Source organism: Salvelinus sp. IW2-2015, linkage group LG3 (assembly GCF_002910315.2).
Source record: "Salvelinus sp. IW2-2015 linkage group LG3, ASM291031v2, whole genome shotgun sequence".
Lineage (NCBI taxonomy): Eukaryota > Metazoa > Chordata > Actinopteri > Salmoniformes > Salmonidae > Salvelinus > Salvelinus sp. IW2-2015.
The window spans coordinates 24,596,993-24,620,331 of NC_036840.1; the positions used below are offsets into that span (position 1 = coordinate 24,596,993).

Below are 23,339 nucleotides of genomic sequence, written 5' to 3' on the forward strand. Positions count from 1 at the left end.
ACCACTACCCACCTACCATCTTACCCCTAACCACCTACCCACCTAGCCACCTACCCACCTACCCACCTATCCATTTACCACCTAACCCACCTACATTACCACCTACCACTCTAACCATTTACCACCTATCTCACCTACCATACCAACCACCACCTACCATCTACCACCTACCCACCTAACCATTTACCACCTACCACCTACCATCCAGCCAACCTACCCACCTACCACTGCAGCACCATACCCACCTCACCACCCTACCACCTACCATTTCCTATCCCATCCTACCCATCCTACTACCACCTACCACCTACCACGCTACCCACCCTACTCACCTTACCATTTACCACCTTACCACCTACCCATCACCTACCACCTACCATTACCACCTACCCACCCTACCCACCTACCACCTAGCACCCCCACCACCACCTACCCACCTACCCATAACGACCACCTACCATTTACCACCTACCCTGCAACCACCTACCCACCTACCACCTAACCAATTACCACCTACCCCTACCATCAGCCATCCTACCCACCTACCCATCAGCCACCTACCCCTACCCACCTACCACTACCCACTACCAATTTACCACCTACCACCTACCACCTACCCACGCTACCCACCTTAACCATTACCATCCTACCACCTACCCACCTACCATCCTACATTCCTACCACCTTACCCACCTACCCAGCCTACCCACCCTCACATCAAACCATACCCACTCCCACCTACCCACCTACCATTTTACCACCTACCCATCAACCCCATACCACCTACCCACCTACCCACCTACCATTTACCACCACCACCTTACCCACCTACCCACCTACCATTTACCACCTACCCACCTACCACCTACCCACCTACCCATACAGCCCCTACCCCGTCTTAGCGAAGTTAGTCCAATATGTCATGACTACAGCACTGAGCAATGACATCATTCTTAGAGAAATTGCAGGGGAAGAGGTCAGTGGCTCGATCATGGGCACCGCCGAACACGTAGGGGATCTCATCCCCGTGGGCCGCGTCCGCCCACTCCGGCCGCGGTCTCCGTCTGACAGTGGTGGAGAAGGTGTGAAGTAAACGGGAAGACTGGAACTCGGCGTGCAGTTTGGCCGTGGCCACCGCCGGCGCCACCCACTGGTGGTCCGTGAACAAGGCGAGGAGGGTTTTTCTCCTCATGTCTCCGTTGTCACGGTCGGCCACAGTCGGTGTACATGACTTAATGGTCTCCCTTAGGATGTCCTTACCTAGATAGGCAGGAGGAAGGGAGGATGGGAGGAAGAGCGGGGGGGGGGGGGGGTGGAGACGAGAGAGAGATATTAGACATGGACAGAGTGAGAGTTGAAGAGAAACAGAAAGAGACGTAGGTAGATAATAAGCAAAAGGAAGCGAGAGAGGGAAAGATAAATTGAGAGAGAGAGGGTTAAGAGAGGGAAAAGTAAGGGAGGAGTCAGAGAAAAAGGCAAATGTTAGTGAATTGAAGTTTAAATAGAAGATTTTACCAAACAGTACACCACATAACTTGGCTTTGGGAAACACTGTTCCTCTCTAGTGGTTATATACAGTGCCTATAGAAAGTCTACACGACCTTGAACTTTGGTGCAAATCCAACAATACAACACGGACTAACTGCCTCCTTATTTTCAAGCATGGTGGTGCAGCATAATTTTTATGGGTATGCCTGACATCGGCAAAGACTGGGGACTTTTTCAGGATGAAGATAAACGGGACGAAGCCAAGAACAGGCTAAATCATAGAGGAAAACCTAGTTCAGTCTGCTTTACACCAGAGACTGGGAGAGGAATTCACCGTTCAGCGGAACAACAACCCACAACACAAAGCCAAATCTACACTGGAGTTGCCTCCCAAGAAGACAGTGAATGTTCCTGAGTGGCCAAGTTACAGGTTTGACTTAAATTTGTGGCAAGACTTGAAAATTGCTATCTAGCCCATGATCCTCAGCACCTAATAGAGCTTGAAAAATTCCGAAAAGAATAATGGGGAACTATTGCGCAATACAGGTGTGGAAAGCTCTTATGAGACTTACCCAAGAAGACTCACATCTGTAATCGCTGCCAAAGGTGTTTTCTAACATGTATTGACTCATTATATTGTTACACAATACTTTCTGAAAAGCGGTACATTAATAGGTACATAGACACCCTTACCCTCAGGATAGCCGTAGAGATTGTCCACAAAGTTAGAGATGGTGTAGTCGAACGCTGCAGCTGAGATCCCATCGTTGTCTTCACTGTCGTCTACAAACTTCAGCCCCTCTCCCTGGTTCACTCCTATCAGGATGTCATAGTTCAGGAACTCCCCCTAGTGGCAGAAAAAGAGAAGGACACGTTAGGTCCATAAATGCATTAGACGTGGATGAGATGAGTTGTGCTGCCCCATAAAATTTTAAGCACTTCGGGCACCTTAAAAAGAGCATTAAACACCAAAAAGACTCAAATGTGAAACTATCTTCAATTACACTGAACCATTACAGTAATGTCTTGTCATAATCTTTATCTTTTTACATTTTACCCTTGGTAAATCTCGGCTTGGGATTTCATCACAACCAATAAAGTACCTCTGTCTCTGCAGTCAGAGAGCTGCGACTAATATACACGCCCGGACGCACGCACGCCCACACACACCTGCTGCATGAGTATCTCCGGGTCGTCCGGCACCACGTCTCCGTCCACCACGGGTCCGAAGGCGATGTGGTAACGGGCCGGCTGGATGTCCTGATCCACCAGCTCCCTGAAGTTCTTCTTCCTCAGGCAGTCCACTAATTCTGCTGTCTCTGAGTGGCTGCAGCCCACTTTCCGGGCCAGGATCTTAGTGTACTTCAGGGGCTGGTAGTTCACCGACCAGCTGGAGATGGCTGAGCCACTCTGGGCTATGGCCCTCTGGAACAACCCTGGAGGAGAGAGAGAGAGTGGAAGGAGAAGTTATACAACTGGATCTGTAAGGGGGCAGTTTCATGAACATCCAACGTAATATCAGGAGCTGGACAAAAATAATATCCTATACGTCAGGAAAAGGTGAGCGGGACATTCACTTTTTTTCCCCGTCAAAGTGCGCTATAGATGTTAGGTCACTAGAGTAGCAGCCATGGGTGCATCTCAATAGTCTAACGTGGGATCCTCTCATTGCCTCCTTTCTTTCCGGGAAGAGAGAAGTTAATACTGTACTTTGAGCAATCTGAAAAGTTCAGACTTGGGGAAGGGATTGAGAATACTTAGGTTGTGAAAGTTTGTTCCTTTTACCCTCCACAGATTTGCCTTTGCTTTTCCCTATATCTTACTCACTGTAACAAATCAGAGAGAAAGTCATGTGCTTCTGACTCCAACAATCTCAGACTTGAAATGATATGATACAGCCCAGACTGGGGAATCGATGGGGGACTACACAGTCTGCTTCTAAAAGAAAATGTTCCTTCCTCTTTCCCACAGATTTCTCTCGCTCTCTCTGTCTTTTCTATTTCTCTCCGTCGGTCCTGTGCCTCGTAACAGGAGGGGGCTCTCATCCCTCCCTACTGTTCCCCCTTCGTCTCGCTCTCTTCCTCCGCACTCCTTTCCTCTCCTGTAGATTCCTGGTGAATAATTAAGCAGTGACGCAGAGCAGAGCCTCTATTTCCCAGGGAGTTTATTAGGAAGTGTATGACTCAGACACGAGCTAGTCCTACCTGCTACCTCAGCATTACTCCTCATAGAAGAGAGAGAGAGAGAGAGAGAGAGAGAGAGAGAGAGAGAGAGAGAGAGAGAGAGAGAGCGAAGAGAGGAGAGGGAGAGAGAGAGAGAGAGAGAGAGAGAGAGAGAGAGAGAGAGAGAGAGAGAGAGAGAGCAGAGAAAGAGAAAGAGAGAGCAGAGAAAGAGCGAGAGAGGGAGTTGAAGAGTGGGGTGAGAAAGTTTGTAAGAAGTGATAGAGTAAGAAAAAAGAGTGAGGGAGATAAAAGGCTGAGATATACAGTGACAAAAGGGCTCATGCGGTGCCTTTGGAAAGTGTTCAGATCCCTTGTTCTTTTTCCACATTTTGTTTACGTTACAGCCTTATTCTAAAATGGATTCAATTGTCCCCCCCCCCCCCCATCAATTACACACAATACCCCATAATGACAAAGCAAAAACAGGTTTTTAGAAATGTTTGCTACTTTATATATAAAAAAAAAATGAAATATCACATTCACTTAAGTATTCAGACCCGTTACTCAGTACTTTGTTGAAGCACCTTTGGCAGCGATTACAGCCTCGAGTCTTCTTGGGTATGACGCTACAAGCTTGGCACACCTGTATTTGGGGAGTTTCTCCCATTCTTCTCCGCAGATCCTCTCAAGCTCTGTCAGGTTGGATGGGGAGTGTTGCTGCACAGCTATTTTCAGGTCTCTCCAGAGATGTTCGATCGGGTTTAAGTCCGGGCTCTGGCTGGGCCACTCAAGGACATTCAGAGACTTGTCCCAAAGCCACTCCTGTGTTGTCTTGGTTGTGTGCTTAGGGTCGTTGTCCTGTTGGAAGGTGAACCTTCGCCCCAGTCTGAGATCCTAGGCGCTCTGGAGCAGGTTTTCATCAAGGATCTCTATGTACTTTGCTCCGTTCATCTTTGCCTCAATCCTGACTAGTCTCCCAGTCCCTGCAGCTGAAAAACATCCCCACAGCATGATGCTGCCACCACCATGCTTCACCGTAGGGATGGTGCCAGGTTTCCTCCAAACGTTACGCTTGGAATTCAGGCCAAATAGTTCAATCTAGGTTTCATCAGACCAGAAAATCTTGTTTCTCATGATCTGAGAGTCTTTAGGTGCCTTTTGGCAAACTCCAAGCGGGCTGTCATGTGCCTTTTACTGAAGAGTGGCTTCCGTCTGGCCATAAAGGCCTGATTGGTAGAGTGCAGCAGAGATCTCCCATCTCCCATCTCCACAGGGGAACTCTGGAGCTCTGTCAGAGTGACCATCAGGTTCTTGGTCACCTTCCTGACCAAGACCCTTCTCCCCCGATTGCTCAGTTTGGCCCGGGCGGCCAGCTCTAGGAAGAGTCTTGGTGGTTCCAAACTTCTTCTATTTAAGAATGATGGAGATCACTGTGTTCTTGGGGACCTTCAATGCTGCAGACATTTTTTGGTACCCTTCCCCAGATCTGTGCCTCGACACAATCCTGTCTCGGAGCTCTATGGACAATTCCTTCGACCTCATGGTGTGGTTTTTGCTCTGACATGCACTGTCAACTGTGGGACCTGATATAGACAGCTATGTGCCTTTCCAAATCACGTCCAATCAATTGAATTTACCACAGGTGGACTACAATAAAGTTGTATAAACATCTCAAGGATGATCAATGGAAACAGGATGCACCTGAGCTCAATTACGAGTCCCATAGAAAAGGATCTGAATACTTATGTAAATAAGGTATTTCTGTTCTTCATTTTGTATTAATTTGCAAAAATGTCTAAAAACCTGTTTTCGCTTTGTCGTTACAGGGTATTGTGTGTAGATTGCTAAGGATGTTTCATTTAATCCATTTCAGAATAAGGCTGTAACGCAACAAAATGTGGAAAAGGTCAAGGGGTCTGAATACTTTCCGAAGGCACTGTATATATTTAATCCTAAATCATAACAATCAATGTATTTCTTTACTCTATCCCTCTCTCATATTCCCTTCCTCTACCTCTTCTCACTCCCCCCCCGCCTCTCTCATCATGACAATCTGTGTCTCCCCTTCCCCTCCCCTCCTCCCCCATTCACCTCTCCTCCTTAAACTCATGTATATCATGGCACAGTTCATTTGCTGACTGGTGGGATGACATGATTGGCGTTCTTCAAGGGGAGCGGGAATGTTCCTTACCTGGCGGCCCGGGGGCTTTGAGTGACAGGTGGAGGAGTAGTCTGGAGGGCTGGGGTTAGATGACGATGATGATGAAGATGGGTTTGACAGCAGAGAGGTCAGGTTGCAATGTATTGGTGAGTGGCAGCAGAGGAGACGAGTCAATGGCAAGAGGAGAGATGACGGAGGACATGAAGGTTAGGGTGTGAGGAGAGGAGAGAACATGAAGGTTAGGGTGTGAGGAGAGGAGAGAACATGAAGGTTAGGGTGTGAGGAGAGGAGAGAACATGAAGGTTAGGGTGTGAGGGGAGGAGAGAACATGAAGGTTAGGGTGTGAGGGGAGGAGAGGAAATGAAGGTTAGGGTGTGAGGGAGGAACTGAAGGGAGAGGAGAGCATGAAGGTTAGGGTGTGAGGGAGAGGACTGAAGGAATGGGAGAGAGCATGAGAAGGAGAGAACATCGTAGGGGGGAGGCATAGTTGGCGGAGGTGGAAAGAGACATGAGGAGGACATGAAGATTAGGGTGTGAGGGAGGAGAGGACATTTGATAGGTTAGGGTGTGAGGGTTGAGAGACATGAAGGTTAGGGTGTAAGGGGAGAGAGAACATGAAGGTGTGGGTGTGAGGAGAGGAGAGAACATGAAGTTAGGTGTGAGGGGTGGAGAGAACATGAAGGTTAGGTGTGAGGGGAGGAGAGACATGAAGGTTAGGGTGTGAGGAGGAGAGAAGCAATGAGGTTAGGGTGTGAGGGGAGAGAGAACATGAAGGTTAGGGTGTGAGGGGTGAGAGGACATGAAGGTTAGGGTGTGAGGGGTGGAGAGGACATGAAGGTTAGGGTGGTGAGGAGAGGAGAAACATGGAAGGTTAGGGTGTGAGGAGAGGAGAGAACATGAAGGTTAGGGTGTGAGGGAGGAGAGGACATTGAAGGTTAGGGGTGTGAGGAGGAGAAACATGAAGGTTAGGGTGTGAGGAGAGGAGAGGACATGAAGGTTAGGGTGTGAGGGAGGAGAGACATGAAGGTTAGGGTGTGAGGGGTGGAGAGGACATGAAGGTTAGGGTGTGAGGGGGGGAGAGAACATGAAGGTTAGGGTGTGAGGAGAGAGAGGAAATGAAGGTTAGGGTGTGAGGGGAGGAGAGGACATGAAGGTTGGGTGTGAGGGGTGGAGAGGACATGAAGGTTAGGGTGTGAGGAGAGAACATGAAGGTTAGGGTGTGAGGAGAGGAGAGGACATGCACACTGTACAGGTTGTTTACTCACAGTCTCATGCACACACACACCTGCATGCACCCACACGCACAAAGGCATGCATGTACACATGTGTACACTCACACACACGCACATGCTCGCGCGCACACACACAAACACACAAACACACACACACACACACACACACAACACACACACAAATGTGAGTTATTACTGTATGGCGGTCAGGTTGATCTTCAGACACAGAGACATACAGCGTGATGATTGAAACACTTACAATACACACTCATATCTCTCTCTCCTGCTTTTAACTCTCTCCCTCTCTCTCCGTCTCTCTCGTTCTCTCCTCCTTTTAACTCTCTCCTCTCTCTCGTTCTTCTCCTCCTTTTGTCTCTCCCTTCCTCTCGTTCTCTCCTCCTTTTATCTTCTCATTCTCTCTCGTTCTCTCCTCCTTTTCTCTCTCCCTCCCTCTCGTTCTCTCCTCCTTTTATCTCTCTCCCTCTCTCTCCGCGTCTCTCGTTCTCTCTCCTTTTGTCTCTCGTTCTCTCCTCCTTTTATCTCTCTCATCCCTCTCCTCCTTTTCTCTCTCTCTCTCCCTCCCTCTCGTTCTCTCCTCCTTTAATCTCTCTCATACCTCTCTCCTTTTCTCTCTCTCTCTCCCTCCCTCTCGTTCTCTCCTCCTTTTATCTCTCTCATTCTCTCTCGTTCTCTCCTCCTTTTCTCTCTCCCTCCCTCTCGTTCTCTCCTCCTTTTATCTCTCTCCCTCTCTCTCCGCGTCTCTCGTTCTCTCCTCCTTTTGTCTCTCTCGTTCTCTCCTCCTTTTATCTCTCTCATCCCTCTCCTCCTTTTCTCTCTCTCTCTCCCTCCCTCTCGTTCTCTCCTCCTTTTATCTCTCTCATCCCTCTCCTCCTTTTCTCTCTCCCTCTCTCCCGCCTCTCTCTTTCTCTCTTCCTTTTATCTCTCACCCTCTCTCTCCGCCTCTCTCGTTCTCTCCTCCTTTTGTCTCTCTCGTTCTCTCCTCCTTTTATCTCTCTCATCCCTCTCCTCCTTTTCTCTCTCTCTCTCCCTCCCTCTCGTTCTCTCCTCCTTTTATCTCTCTCATCCCTCTCCTCCTTTCTCTCTCTCTCTCTCTCCCTCTCTCCCCGCCTCTCTCTTTCTCTCTTCCTTTTATCTCTCACCCTCTCACTCTCTCTCCCTCCCTCTCTCCTCCTTTTATCTCTCTCTCCTCTCGGCATCTTTTTTCTCTCTTCACCTTTTATCTCTCTCTCCCTCTCTCTTGTTCTCGCCTTCTTTATCTCTCTCTCCCTCTCTCTCTCCCTCGCTCCTCTCTCCTCCTTTTATCTCTCGCTCTCCCTCCATCTTTTATCTCTCTTCACCTTTTATCTCTCTCTCTCTCTCTCTCCATCTTTTATCTCTCTTCACCTTTTATCTCTCTCCTCCTTTTATCTCTCTCCTCCTTTTATCTCTCTATCAGAGTATACCTGGTAGTGTAATAGCTGTGATCAAAGCATGAGAGTGTGTGTCGAGGTTTCCTTGCAGGTCATTGGACCACATTGCTCCCAATTTAAACTTTGAATCTCTGTCTCAAATTGCACTCTATTCCTTAAGTAGTCCACTACTTTTTGCTCAGATACTCTATGTGGAATAAGAAGGTGTCACACAGTCTGAGTCAGTCTGAGCTCACTTTGAACCAGTCTATCCCTCCTCCTCTTGAGTGAGTACCCACATCGCACACTCACAATTTCACATTTAATTTGATTCAACCAGGTACGTAGACAGAGAGTATGAATGAAAATTGAATTGACTTCTCAGTGATGGTACAATCTACCCACAAGACAATTGGATACGCCTAACTTTTCCATAGAATGACCAGACCAATCTACCCTCTACTCTTCCAGTGAATACCAACAGTGTACGTTTTCTCTTACTCTACCGGGTTAAGAATACTGAAATTATATTGTAGTATATTTGATTATATATGAGGAGACACAGTTGCAATTGGACTAACGGTACCCTGGGAACTCACTTTCAACCAACCTATCCTTTTGAGTAACCGCACAGTTCAAAGGTTAAGTAGACTGAGAAGTAAATCAAATCAAATCAAATCAAGTAAGAATGTGACCCACCAGTGTGCCCCTTACCCTCGGAGTGGTGCGAGAGGATGAGCAGGTTGACGCAGGACGCCCCCGCCCCGGAGCCGAAGATGGTGATGCGCTCAGGGTCGCCCCCAAAATGGCCGATGTTCTCGTTGAGCCAACGCAGGGCCTGGATCTGATCCAACAGACCATAGTTTCCCTTGGCTGACTGGTCCCCTGTACTCAGGAAGCCTGTAGAAAAGAGAGGGGGAGAGGTGGAGAGCAGGAGGAGGAAGGAAAGGGGAAGTAGGTCGAGAAAAGAGAGAGGGACCGTGGAAAGGTAGAAGGTAGGGAAAGAGAGAGAGAGGAGATAATAAGGTGACATCGCCAATAGAACGTTTATTTTGTCAGCTTTTGAAGCAATCAGCTTTCGAATAGGAGCGAATTGGGTCACTAGAAACAGCAGAAGAGAGTGGGAAGGAGGGAGGGAGGACGTCAGCAACAATAACCCGGAAAGAAGGCTTGGCCCGTCATTACTTTCCTGACACTGTTAAGGTATGGTACGCAACTAAAGGAATCACCGGCTTTTAAAGCTCCAAACTCCCCTCTCTCCAATGTTTACATACCCTTACCCTTGTCAACCACCCTTCAGGGTTTACCCACGTATTCTACAGTCACCTATCCGCTCACATATTTAGATAAAGGGGGTATAGCATAAAACCAAGGGCTGTTAATAAATAAACTGGTGCAATACTAGATGAAAGCCTCAGCCAATAGCTGGGGTAAGGAGCGCTTGTTAAGGGGAAGGGAGAAAGAGAGGATAGATAGTGGGTGTTCTGTGGCTATGAGGCGGCCCCGGATAGAGAGAGAGAGAGAGAGAGAGAAAGAGGCACAGGGTTTCGTGTGTGTGTGTGTGTGTGTGTGTGCGTTTCATCTGCCTCCAAGACACCAGGGGTTGGTTCCCGAGCAGGGGGAGGCTGATCAAAGAGCTGACACTACAGAGAAGACTCTCTCTCACACACACACAGAGACAGAGCGAGAGAGAGACACACACACATTCACACACACATATAAACACACACACGCTGGCGTTGTCTCCCTTTAACACACACCTAAGTCTTTATGCCTCTTATTGAATCAGGTGGACAATGAATAAACATATGGACACACAAACATGTGATACATGGGTTTGGTATGTGTGTGAGGGTGATGGTGCATGTGCGTGTTTGTGTGTGCTCACGGGGTTTGCCTGTGAGCACGGGGGTACGTGCTTCTCCTGTCTCTTTAGTGTGTCCCTGACCGTTGGATCACCCTCACCCTGTCTATACCCAGTGTGTATTCATTCTGTAGGGTGCTGCCTGCCAGTAATGCCAGGGCTGCCAGTGTGTCTCCTGTGTGTGTGTCCATAGGTGCAGGTTGTGTGTGTGTGTGTGTGTGTGTGTGTGTGTGTGTGTGTGTGTGTGTGTGTGTGTGTGTGTGTGTGTGTGTGTGTGTGTGTGTGTGTGTGTGTGTGTGTGTGTGTGTGTGTGTGTGTGTGAGGGGAACAGCTGTGTCTGCCTGGCTCTGAATAATCATGCTGGATACGGCTTTCCAATATTTAAGATACACACCACACACACACACATGGTTTTGTAGGAGTGTTGGAATAAAACCAATGTCATACAAACAACACACACACACACAACACACACACACACACACACACACACACACACACACACAACACACACACACACACACACACACACACACACAACACACACACACACACACACACACACACACACACTTCTCCAATCCTTCCATTTGCAGCAAGGTGTCAAATCAAAAGAGGACCATCACACCTTCCCAGACGTCTGGTTGGTGTGAATTCAGATAAATATAACTCAAACGATGTTGCATAAAGCTTCCTTCATTTAAACAATACATATGTTCACTGCATCAGGGATGGCATACACGGGCGTTTCGGCTTGTTGGGCTACTTCAGTGTGTAGGTACAAATCTTTTTCATTCAAAGCAGCATTTGCAGGAAACCCAGGCGAGCAACCGATGAGCAGCGGGTGCTTCGAATCAGGGTTGCCAATTTATCTGCCAATCAGGGATGATTCTTCTCTGGTCTACCTGTATACAAGTTAGTGACAGAGAAATACAGAATTCTATAGTGTATGGGTGTGGGCACGGAGGGCAATTGGGGGACATCAGGCATTAACCATTCATGAATCAATTGCTTTAGGTGTCTGCTCACTTGGATACATTATATCAATTCATGAGATAACTTACCACATAGGACATCAGGCTCGGCCCTTCATAAATAAGTGGGGCTAAGTCATAAATGATGTGCAAAATCTGATACGGACAGTGTTCTTGTATTACAGTCTAAATTTGGCCTATAGGCAGGAGGGGAAATCTGGTTCTTCGTTTAAACCACGTGGGGATACGGAATTTCATTGATATATCTCTTTGGAGTCGTTTGTTGTCGCAATCCCCTCTTTTCATTCGTTCTATAAAGTGTCTCGAAAACGGGCGAGGTGATGCGTTTGACGTCTGACAGCGGATTCATGTTCCCCAAGAATGACTTCCAAGGGATGAAGCCTTGGATCCAATATGAAGCCAATTGCGAGAACATCTAAATAGAGCCTTTAGCAGCGCAAGTTAGACATCACGTCCTCTCATAGGTACATGATCTACAGGGGGAAATCCTTTTCTGAAGGCCTCCTTTCCCTCTCTGACCACATCTGATGGAACTAATACGTTTGATAGATTTCTTGATCGTTAAAGGTGAATGAAGATGGATCTAGAAGGCAGAATTTAAAGGACGAGTCTGACGACAGTATTTGCCAGTGCTTATTGGCAAAAGACAGTTGAGTTTACAGAAAACGATAGTTTACAGAAAACGGTTTCTCCGGTTTTTCTTGGGATTTATGAAGTAACTGGCTCCTGTTCAAGCTTTTAAACTTGTTTTGGAGATTTATCCAGCCAGGTATCGGGGGTATCCTCTCGAGCGGAAACGCTCAAGGAGAGAGTGTGATTGTCTATCGTATTCTTCCTCTGTGTCACAGACGCGACGCAGTCTATGAAGTTGGCTGACTGGTAAACCTCTTTCTAGAATGGCAACGATCAGTTGTAAGTATAGAATTTTTGATCTGTTGGGTTTTCTGTAATACTGTAGTACTTAGAGATGGTCCCCTTCTTTGTAACATGTACATCTAAGAACTGTACAGAGTTAATGTTCTTTCCCAGAGTGAAGGACATTTACTCTACTCAAGTTAATGTAGTTAAGAAACGTGTTTAATTTAATTTCATAAAGCAATGGTCTATATAGCGGGTCCATTATTTAACATGATCTTTGTAAGGATTATTTACAGTTGCCTTTCCTTTAATTCAGACATCTACTAGGAGGACAGACAGGAAGGAAGACAGGCAGGAAGACAGACAGGAAGACAGGCAGGAAGGCCTGTTACCAACCCCACGCCGCAGCCTAAATATGTCATTACAACTGCCACACGATACTCTCCTGCCTTACGCCGCTGTCACAGCGAGACCCAACCTGTCATCCTGTCTCATTCGGTCTCTCCTGCCACTACTCCTTACAGCAGCTGTAAACGGCGAGGCATTTAACAGGGTCAACTACACATAGTGTTGGAAAGAGAGGGAGATGAAGAGACCTCTTACACCATGAACACCAAGTTTCACGTTTTGAATGTCACATGGACAAGTACAGTGAAATGCCTTTCTTGCAAACTCAAAAGCCAACTGCAGTAATTAATATAACTGTTATACTAGAATAAAAACACACGAGAAGTAAAAATAAATATGCAGAAAACAATAAGTAAGTAGCATACTATTGTATATACCGGGTCAGTTCCAGTACCATATTTACAGGGATACTGGATCGATAGAGGTAGATATGCATAGTGGTAAGGTAACTAGGCATCAGGATAGATGATAAACAGAGTAGCAGCAGTGTATATGATGATTGTATGTGTGTGTGTGTGTGTGTGTGTGTAGATTCAGTGTAAATGTATGTGCGTATTATGCGTGTGAGCAAATGATGGAGTGTGTGTGTGACTGAGCATAAAGACAGTGCAAAGGTCAATAACGATACAAGGTTAACTCAAATAGTCCATGTAGCTATTTTGTTAGCTACTCATCAGTCTTATTGTTTGGAGATAGAAGCTGTTCAAGAGCCTGTTGGTGCCAGACTAGCGTTTGCCGTGCGGAAGCAGAGAGAATGGTCTATGACTTGGGTAGTTGGAGTCTTTAACGATTTTCCGGGTCTTCCTACCATACCACACCGCCTGACATAGATGTCCTAGATGGCCGGGAGCTCGGCCCCAGTGATGAACTGGGCTGTCAGCGCCACCATCTGTAGCACCATGCGATCGAGGGCGGTGCTATGGCCATACCAGGAAGTGATGCAGCCAGTCAAAACGCTCTCAGTGGTACAGAACGGTTTGAGGATTTAAGGGTCAATGACAAACTTTTTCAACCTTCTGAGGGGGAAGAGGAGCTGTCGTGCCTTCTTCACGAGTCTATGTGGATGGGGGCGTGCTTGGTCCTAGTGACGTTGAGGGAGGGGTTGTTGTTCCGGCACCACACTCCCAGGTCACTGACCTCCTCCCTGTAGGCTGACTCATCGTCGCCAATGATCAGACCTACCACCGTCGTGTCGTCAGCAAACTTGATGATGGTGTTGGAGTCGTGTGTGGCCACGCAGTCGTGGGTGAACAGGGAGTACAGGAAGGGACTAAGCACACACCCCTGTGGGGCCCCTGTGTTGAGGGTCAGCGTGGCGGAGGTGATGTTGCCTACGCTCACCACCTGGGGTCGGCCCGTCAGGAAGTCCATGATCCAGTTGCAGAGGGAGGTGTTCAGACCCAGAGTCCTAAGCTTGGTGACGAACTTGGAGGGGACAATGGGGTTGAACGCTGAGAAGTAGTCAATGAAGAGCATAGGTATTCCTCTTATCTAGGTGGGTGAGGGCAGTGTGGAGAGCAATTGAGATGGCATCACCTATGGATCTGTTGGGGCGGTATACAAATACTGGGACAAGGAGAGGTTGAAAATGACTGTGAATATGTGTGCCAGCTGTTCTGCACATACTCTGAGAACACACCCTGGGATACTGTCCGGACCCGCGGCCTTGCAGGTGTTGTCCTGATGAAAAGACCTTTGTCACGTGGGCCTCAGAGAGCGAGATCACCCAGTGTTCTGGGTCGGTGACGGCCCTCACACCCGGCACGATGTTGTTGTTGTCAAAGGGTGCATAAAATGCCTTGACTTCGTCTGGTAGAGAGGCATCGTCGGGCAGATCACGGCTGGGTCTTCTTTTGTAATCCCTAATGGACTGTTGCCCCTGCCACAAGTGGGGGACATCGGCACCTGTGTAATATGATTTCACCGTATTCCTATATTGTCCTTTTGCTCGTTTGATGACTCTGTGGAGGTCACAGTGGGACTAATTGTACTTGTTCCTGTCCTCAGCCGTAGTCTCAGGGTTGTCTGCGATAGCTCTGTGTGAGGTAGCCCTGCTCTTAAGTTTAGCACCAACCTCGGTGTTAATCCAGGGCTTTTGATTGGGGAAGCAGTTTAACAACTCAACGTTTAACAATTGGTTTGTCTGTGGCCCTGTGTAGTTTGTTCCCTCATCTGTCCTCTCTCTCTCTCTCTCTCCCTCCCTCCCTCCATTCCTCCCTCCCTCGTTTGTTTTTGGAACTATTCTAATATCGTATTCTAAAACATTCGTTGTTAGTATTTCTTGGCTGCCGTTGCAATTATTCCTGTGCACCATGTGAGGTTCTAAATTATTCCGATTTTGTGTTCCAGTTGCTGTCACCCCGGGCGAGACCCTCAGCAGGGAGGACGTGTGTGTGTGTATATGTAAAGTGTGTGTGTGTTTGAAGTGGTGTGTGCGTTTGTAGTGTGCGTGTTTGTGTGTAGAGGGGGGGGGGGGGGATACAGATAAGGATCCCCCTCTCCACTCAGAACAGCAGCAGTCTATTCCCCTGAAAAACAACAGTTAGGATTTGAACAAACAGACAAAAAGAGAAGAACCACGGTGGGCGCCAAAGGCAGGCTTCGCCTCTCTCCTTCCCTCTTTTCCTCCCTTTTCTTTCGTCATCATCGTACCATCCTCCCACATTCCTTCTCTTTAAAAAGTACTTCCTCTGGTCTGTTTCTGATCAGTTTGTACTTTCAACGCTCTTCGTTAAACCCCCTGCATTTGTATCTCTATCGGAGTTATGGTACAGCGACATATGGCTTGTGTGTGAACAGTATGTGCTTGTGAGACAGAAACCAGGCAGCTCCGCTGAGTATGACTGTGTGACAGAGAGCTTCCTGCACGCTCTCTGTCTGCAGCATTCCCCCTAGCTATCATATTGGGTGTGTGTGTCTCTTTGTTTTAATGTGCACAAATATGCGGATGTTACCACCAAATGAATTGTTAATGGTGTGTTGTGTGGTGTGGTGTGTGTGTGTTATATCTCAGCATGTTTGTAACGCGATTGATTGCATTCAGCCTTTCATCAGGGTGATTCCAACTGTGCCGCAGGGACCTTGGGAGGAGAGTCACACACCACCCAACTCCTCGCACACACCCCAGAGAGAGAGGGGGGGGGCAGAGAAAGGAGAAGGAAAGGAGACTGTCCGTCAAAGGTGAGTAAGTGACTGCGAGAGGTGTGTGTAGCCATTGCAGAGAGTCCTCAGCCTCTGCGTTCCAATAGTTTTTTATAGAGTGCCTGGTGGTGTTTGTCATCGTTACACTTGTTGCCTTGTGACATTTTACAGGCCTGAGGAACAATAGCTCTGTGGAGAAGCCGATCAACACACTGATCCAAGGCAGTGTGTGTTCCCAAGATGGCTCCTCCCACAGTCCTCCCTCCTCCTCACCTCTTCTTGTTCGCCTCAACTCTCCTCTACCTCTTCTCTCTCCCAGTCCCTGGGGATCTCCAACATGTCCAAGCGGGTGTGTGTGTGTGTGTGTGTGTGTGTGTGTGTGTGTGTGTGTGTGTGTGTGTGTGTGTGTGTGTGTGTGTGTGTGTGTGTGTGTGTGTGTGTGTGTGTGTGTGTGGTGTGGTGGTGTGTGTGTGTGTGTGTGTGTGTGTGTCTGTGGAGTGCATGTGTGTTTCTGGGGGTAATGGGGGATGAAATAGGGGTGTTAGGGGGCATGTATGGGCAGGGAACATACATGTGATGTCACCAGATGGGCCAGTGTGAACCGCAGCAGGATATCGCGGCCAGCGGCGGACATCAAAGCCAAACATGAATGAGGAGAATAAATCATTGAAATTAAGGAAAGAGGTGATGAGGGGGAGAGAAAAAAATGAAACATGAAAAAGAGCGACCAATTAAGTGCAATCTGCCGTCCATCCCTCTCCTCCATCCCTCGCTCAGGAACAGCTGTGCACCGATAAATGTATTAATAACAATAATAATATATGAAAATACCCTGTGTTTACCTGCCAGAGAATGGTGGTCTACTGAAAAAGTCCCACAGAAAGCCTGCACTATGCATATTGACAGACCGAATGGTGTGTGTGTGCACGTGTGTGGCAATCCCACATCCTACCCTTAAATAACATAGAACACTGAGCAACGCCACATCTTGATCACAGGGGAACTACACAGATAGATTCTATTCAGATTCATTCTCTATGCAACTTTATTCAATTATATTTGGACTCGTCTGTAAACTTGTGTTGTGGCCCACACTCTGGTTTTGAAACTATCGTTATCATGTGAGGATGATGCCGTTAGGATGTCAATCCAACTCAACCAGCCCTCCACCACTCAAGACTCACACACGAACCACACACTGAAGTCACGACATTCACTATATCACACGCACAAACACACACACAAACACTCACATAAACACACATACACACACACAACCCCTCCAGCTCAGAGAGAAATCAGACTTGCTATGTTCATCTCAAACACACACACACGCAAAAAATCTCCGCTTTTTCCCCCCTCCGTCAATGTAATTAAAATATGCAAATGATATGATAAAACGCATTTAATCTCAGTGATGACTGTGGCAGTTATGCAGAGCTCAGTGAATATTTGAATAGTGTTTGTCAGATAAGGCCCATTGGCATCGATAGCGGTGCGGTGAGGAGTGGGTAGGATAGGAAACTAATGACAAAGGGAATTGTTGGCTTATCTCATTTCTACACACACATCTGACTTCTGGATGGCTGCCTCCTCGCACCACTGGCTGTTCCGTAGCTCTCTACTGCAGTCCACTGATGAGAGGCACTTCACATACATGAATTACACACAGCGAGGAAGGTGCATGCGTGTGTGCATTTAACATGCATATCTGTATTAATGACAGTTCACATAGGGGTTAGTGTGGGTGGGTAAAATGTCATTCCAACTCCTTACTTGGTACCACTCTTTCTTCATCCTTCCCTCTATCTCTCTTCTATTTGTACATGTCATTTGTATTACCTTTATTTAACTAGGCTAGTCAGTAAAGAACACATTCTTATTTACAATGACGGCCTACCCCGGCCAAACCCGGACGACTCTGGGCCAATTGTGCGCCGCCCTATGGGAATCCCAATCACCGCCGGATGTGATACAGCCTGGATTTGAACCAGGGACTGTGGTGACGCCTCTTGCACTGAGATGCAGTGTCTTAGACCGCTGTACGGTTAGGGTACGGTATTGTTCCCTGGGGTACACAAAGATCAAAATACACAACGTATCTTCAGGGGTACACATATGATCTCACATGGTACTGTTCCGTACCTTTTAGGGTACATGTGTGGATAAAGAGTACGATGGTACATTTTGGTTCCCAAATTGTGAATATAAAAGGTATCTCCATTGGAGGCATGGCTTAGTCATGGTGTGGCTTTCAGTTAGTTATTTTTGGCCACCGGTGAGTGGAAGTGTTGCTTCAGTTGAAATAGTATACGGTTATGTTAATTCAAGTTTGAGCATGTCCACTGCCAGTTCTGAAATCTTTAAAAGCTGACATGAGATCAGGTGACAATAAAGAGCCGTAACTAACAGTACAGCAGTCTTAAAACAACACTGAGTGACATAGATCAGGGGTACGGACCTATTGGCGTAATGGTTAAGGTTTCAGCTTGACAGTTGCTGGACCCAGGTTCGAGGCACGGTCGGGGCCACCCCTTGAATTTGCTACATTGGTGTCAGAAGGTGGATGGCGTGTACACGTGAGGCTCTTGGTATAGCGAAGAGGTACATTTTTGCCACTTACAAAAGGAACAAATGGCTTTGTCACTGTGGCGGTACCCTAAAAATGCTAATCTGTACATTTTGTCTCTTAAGGAACGAACTGCAAGGGTGCGATTATATTCCTACAAGTAATTGTATGGATGTACTGTACCTTACAGGGTACCACTACACCGACAGCGTTTAAACCCCTTTAAGTACAATTCGGTACCTTTTTTTTCTGAGTGTAGGTGTCTGTGTGAGTGACAGGATGTAACGTGTGTGTATGTATCTCCGGGACGACGCACTATGCTGTACAGCGGTACAGTACAGTACCCTGACAGATTATCCCCAGCCTAGTGGGAGCTGAACACAGCACTCTAGTCATTTCTCTTTATGTCTCTCTCTCTGTATCTCTCTCTCTTTCTCCTCTCTCGCAGTCTAAGTGTCCATCTCCCTCTTCTCTACTCCCTTTCTCTCTCACATTCTCTCTCTCCGCTCCTGTTGTTGTCCAGGAAATGTAATCCCCTACTTTTTATAATAGAGAGAGATAAACAGAGTGCTCTTTCCAAGAGTTAAATAAAAGAGAGATGGCTAGAGGGAGAGAAAGAGAGAGAGAAATGTTCAAGACCCTAAGAGTTGTTCATGACCCTGATGCATAATTCATCTGGTAACACGAATGAATGAACAAGGTAAATAAATAGCTATTCATTCTGCCCAACGCTCTCTCTGTGTGTGTTAGCGACCCAACTCTCTTTCTGTGTGTCTGTGTGTTAACGACCCAACTCTCTTTCTCTCTGTGTCTGTGTGTTAACGACTCAACTCTTTCTCTCTGTGTGTGTTAACGACCCAACTCTCTTTCTCTGTGTCTGTGTGTTAATGACCCAACTCTCTTTCTCTCTATGTGTGTTAACAACCCAACTCTCTTTCTCTGTGTCTGTGTGTTAACGACCCAACTCTTTCTCTGTGTCTGTGTGTTAACGACCCAACTCTCTTTCTCTGTGTCTGTGTGTTAACGACCCAACTCTCATTCTCTCTGTGTCTCGTCTTTCCACCGACCGGTCCAAGATAGCATACATCATCACCCTGCTGTCGGAAAAAGCCCTAGCCTGGGCTACTGCTGTGTGGGATGCCCAAAGTCCTGCTGTGCCAGCTACTCTACCTTTGCTGAAGAATTCAAGCGAGTGTTTCAAGGTCCTACCAGCGGTCCTGACTCAGCCAAACAGCTCCTGATTCTCCGCCAAGGTCGGCGCAGCGTGACGGACTATGCCATCCAGTTCCACACGTGTGCAGCAGCGAGTGGCTGGAACGACGAGGCGCTCACAGTGTGCTTTTTGAAGGGTCTTTCCGACACCATCCAAGATGAACTGGCCACTCGGGAACCACCAGACAACCTCGAGTCCCTGATCAAGTTGGCTTCACGCATAGACCAGCGTCTGAGAGAGAGAGAGCTCAACCGTAGATCTCTCACCCTAGCTCCTATCGGTCCCAGCTCCGAGCTCCACCTTTATCCTCGCTGACTCCACCGGAACCCATGCAGGTTGGACGCATCTCCAGGCTGAGAGAGACCGCGGATGAGGGAGCGATGCTGTCTATATTCGGCAAACCGGGCCATTTCCTCTCCACGTGTCCCGGGCTCCAGGGAAAACGCACTCTCCCGTGCAGGCCTGGGAGGACTGTAACGGGAAACATAACCTCCTCCCATCCATCCAACTCCCGCCTGCTCATTCCAGTTACCCTTCCTGGGACAACCACGAGCTTCCCCTTCAAGCCTTGGTAGACTCTGGAGCCGCAGTAACTTCATGGATGGTGTCTGGGCGAAGGAAAATGGCTTCCCTCTGAACCTCTAAGTGATCCCATAAGGGTTACTACGTTGGATGGAACCCTTTGGGATCTGGACTTGTCACTCGTGTCACTACCCCCTTGCGACTTTCAGTTTCACAACACCCAGGAAGTGATGAACTTTCATCTGACCTCGTGTTCCGAGTTCCCTCTCGTCCTTGGATTACCCTGGCTTCACAGCCATACCCTCACATCGACTGTCTGGGCACTATCAAGCAGTGGGTCCTACGTGCCAAGCCACTTGTATCTTCCCAAGTTCCCCGAGTTCCCTCCCGAGTTCTCTAGAAATCCATCGACCTTTCCCGAGTTTACCATGACCTCAAACCGGTATTAGCAAACAGAGGGCCACCAAAACTACCACCCATAGACCTTACGATTCCCCATCGACCTGTTCCGGGCACCTGCCCTCCCAGGGGTCGGATTCTTTTCCCTATCTCCTCCCGAACGAGCTGCTATGGATACCTACATCAAGGACTCTCTGGCAGCAGGCCTCATGCGTCCATCACCTCGCCGGCGGGAGCAGGGTTTTTCTTGTGGCCAAAAAAGACGGGATTACGGCTTGCATCGACTACCGGGGACTTAATGCCATAACCGTCCGTAACCCTACCCGCTACCCCTTATGGCCACAGCCTTTGAGCTGCTCCAGGAAGCAGTGGTCTTCACTAAGCTTGACCTGCGGAACGCATACCATCTTGTGCGGATCAAACCCGGTGACGAGTGGAAGACCGCTTTCAACACGCCTACTGGTCACTACGAATACTTGGTGATGCCCTTCGGCCTGACCAACGCCCCGGCTGTGTTCAAGCGCTCATAAACGATGTTGCTTAGGGATATGCTTAACATTTCGTGTTTGTTTACTTGGATGACATCCTCATCTTTTCGAGCTCCCTTCAAGAACACAACTAAGCATGTTCAGACAAGTGCTCAAACGCCTTCTAGACAGCCATTTGTACGTTAAGCCTGAAAAGTGTGAATTCCATTCCTCTCGAGTACAATCCTGGGATTTGTAGTGGAACCCGGGCGAGTCCAGATGGATCCCAAGAAGGTAGGGGCGGTAGCAGATTGGCCCACCCCCAAGTCCGTTAAGGAAGTTCAGCGTTTCTGGGCTTCACTAACTTCTACCGCAAGTTCATCAAGAACTTTCAGCTCGGTGGCAGTCCCTCTCTCAGCGTTAACCAAGGTGGCAACACAAGGTTTCTGGGGAAGAGAAGCTGAGACGGCTTCCAAGGACTCAAGCAGCGCATCCTCTCTGCTCCCATCCTGACACTACCGACGGCGGATGAACCTTTTGTGGTGGAGGTAGACGCACTCAGAGATGGGTGTTGGAGCTGTCCTGTCTCAGAGGGTGAAGACAAGAGCTTCATCCTTGCGCCTCTTCTCTCTCACCGGCTTACCGCCGGCCGAGAGGAATTACGATGTGGGGGATCGTGAGCTCCTAGCGGTTAAGATGGCATTGAAGGAATGGAGACACTGGCTCGAGGGGCTTCTCAACCGTTTCAAGTGCTTACGGACCACAAAAATCTGGAGTATATCCAGCAGGCGAAGCGGTTGAACTCCAGACAAGCTCGATGGTCTCTTTTCTTCAGCCAATTCCAGTTTATCTCACCTATAGACCCGGGTCGAAGAATACTCAAACCGGACGCCTTGCACGGATCTACTCTCCGCCATTCGAGAAGATACTGACATGACTGTCCTTCCGGCCGCTAAGATCGTGGCTCCGATCTCGTGGCAAGTGGAGGATACCGTGAAACAAGCCAAGCCATCGAACCGGCCCTGAGGAGGTCCTGCTAATCAGTTGTTTGTTCCCAAGCCAGCAACGTCCCAAGTCCTTCTGTGGGGGCACTCCTCTCGCCTCACCTGTCACCCGGCGTAGGTCGCACCTTGGAGTTCATCCAGCGTTAAGTTCTGGTGGCCCACCATAAAAAGAAGACGTTGCCACTTTCGTCAAGGCCTGTTCCGTGTGCTGCCAGGGCAAATCTTCTCACCTCCGCCCTCAAGGACTCCTTCACCTCTATCTATTCCCACCGACCCTGGTCCCATATCTCATTGACTTTATTACTGGCCTTCCTCCGTCCCATGGTAATACTACTATCCTAGTCATCATCGACAGGTTTCTAAGGCGGCCAGATTCGTTCCCTTGACTAAGTTACCTTCTGCCAAGGAAAACAGCTGAGTTGGTGATTAACCATGTGTTCCGAGTCTTTGGTATCCCGCAAGATATGGTTTCCGAACAGAGGTCCCCAGTTCGCCTCAAGGTTTTGGAAGGCCTTCTGCCAACTCATAGGGCCACGCCAGTTTATCTTCAGGGTACCATCCGGAGTCCAACGGCCAAACAGAGGATGAATCAGGAGCTGGAAACCACCCTCAGATGTATGGTTCCAACAACCCGTCCACATGGTCATCCTTCATTGTTTGGGCCGAGTACGCGCACAACACCTTGTGCTCCTCCTCCACTGTATTGTCTCCGCATGAGTGTCAGTTGGCTATGCTCCGCTATTGTTCCCGGACCAGGAGGCAGAAGTCAGAGTGCCTTCAGCCTCGAGGTTCATCAGACGCTGTCGGCTTACGTGGAAGAAGGCCCGTCTTAATCTCTGCGTTCTCACAGCAGTACCAGCGACAAGCAACAGACGTCGCCGTCCCGTCCTACCCTGTACCCCGGCCAGAGAGTATGGCTCTCAACAAAAGATTTACCGCTAAAGGTGAGTCTTGCAAGCTGTCCCAGAGATTCATCGGTCCCTTTAAGATTGCCAGGAGAGTCAATCCCGTTACTTTTTCCCTGCACTTACCCAGATCCCTTAAAATCAATCCCACATTTCACATTTCTTTATTAAAACCTGTTGTTTTTCTCCCCTTACCCGGCAGGCAGACCTCCCCTCCGCCCCGTGTCATCGGAGGCCAGTCGGCTTAATACCGTCCACCGGATACTGGATTCCCGCCGGTGCCGGTCCTGGCAGTATCTGGTGGACTGGGAAGGCTACGGTCCCGAGGAGCGCTCCTGGGTTCCTGCCAAGGACATACTGGACCCTGACCTCATTCGTCAGTTCAGGGTCCTCCACCCTGAGAAGGCTGGTAGGAACGTCAGGAGCCGTTCCTAGGGGGGGATTCTGTCAGTTTTGGCCAGGACTGTTTGGTTTGTTCACTAGATCCCCCTGCACCTTTTTTGTACCTTTTTTTTCTTCCCAATTATTGGTTGCACTGTAAG

At 48.4% G+C, this 23,339-nt stretch overlaps 1 protein-coding gene across 1 annotated transcript in view; it reads right to left on the reverse strand.

Moving 5' to 3' along the window:
* Positions 1 to 23,339, reverse strand: part of nlgn2a (neuroligin 2a) — a 241,779-nt gene that overhangs the window by 12,157 nt on the left and 206,283 nt on the right. The window contains 5 exon segments of the mRNA XM_024134641.2: positions 893 to 942; positions 944 to 1,260; positions 2,182 to 2,335; positions 2,659 to 2,924; positions 9,167 to 9,352. Coding sequence (XP_023990409.1) covers positions 893 to 942; positions 944 to 1,260; positions 2,182 to 2,335; positions 2,659 to 2,924; positions 9,167 to 9,352 — 973 coding nt within the window.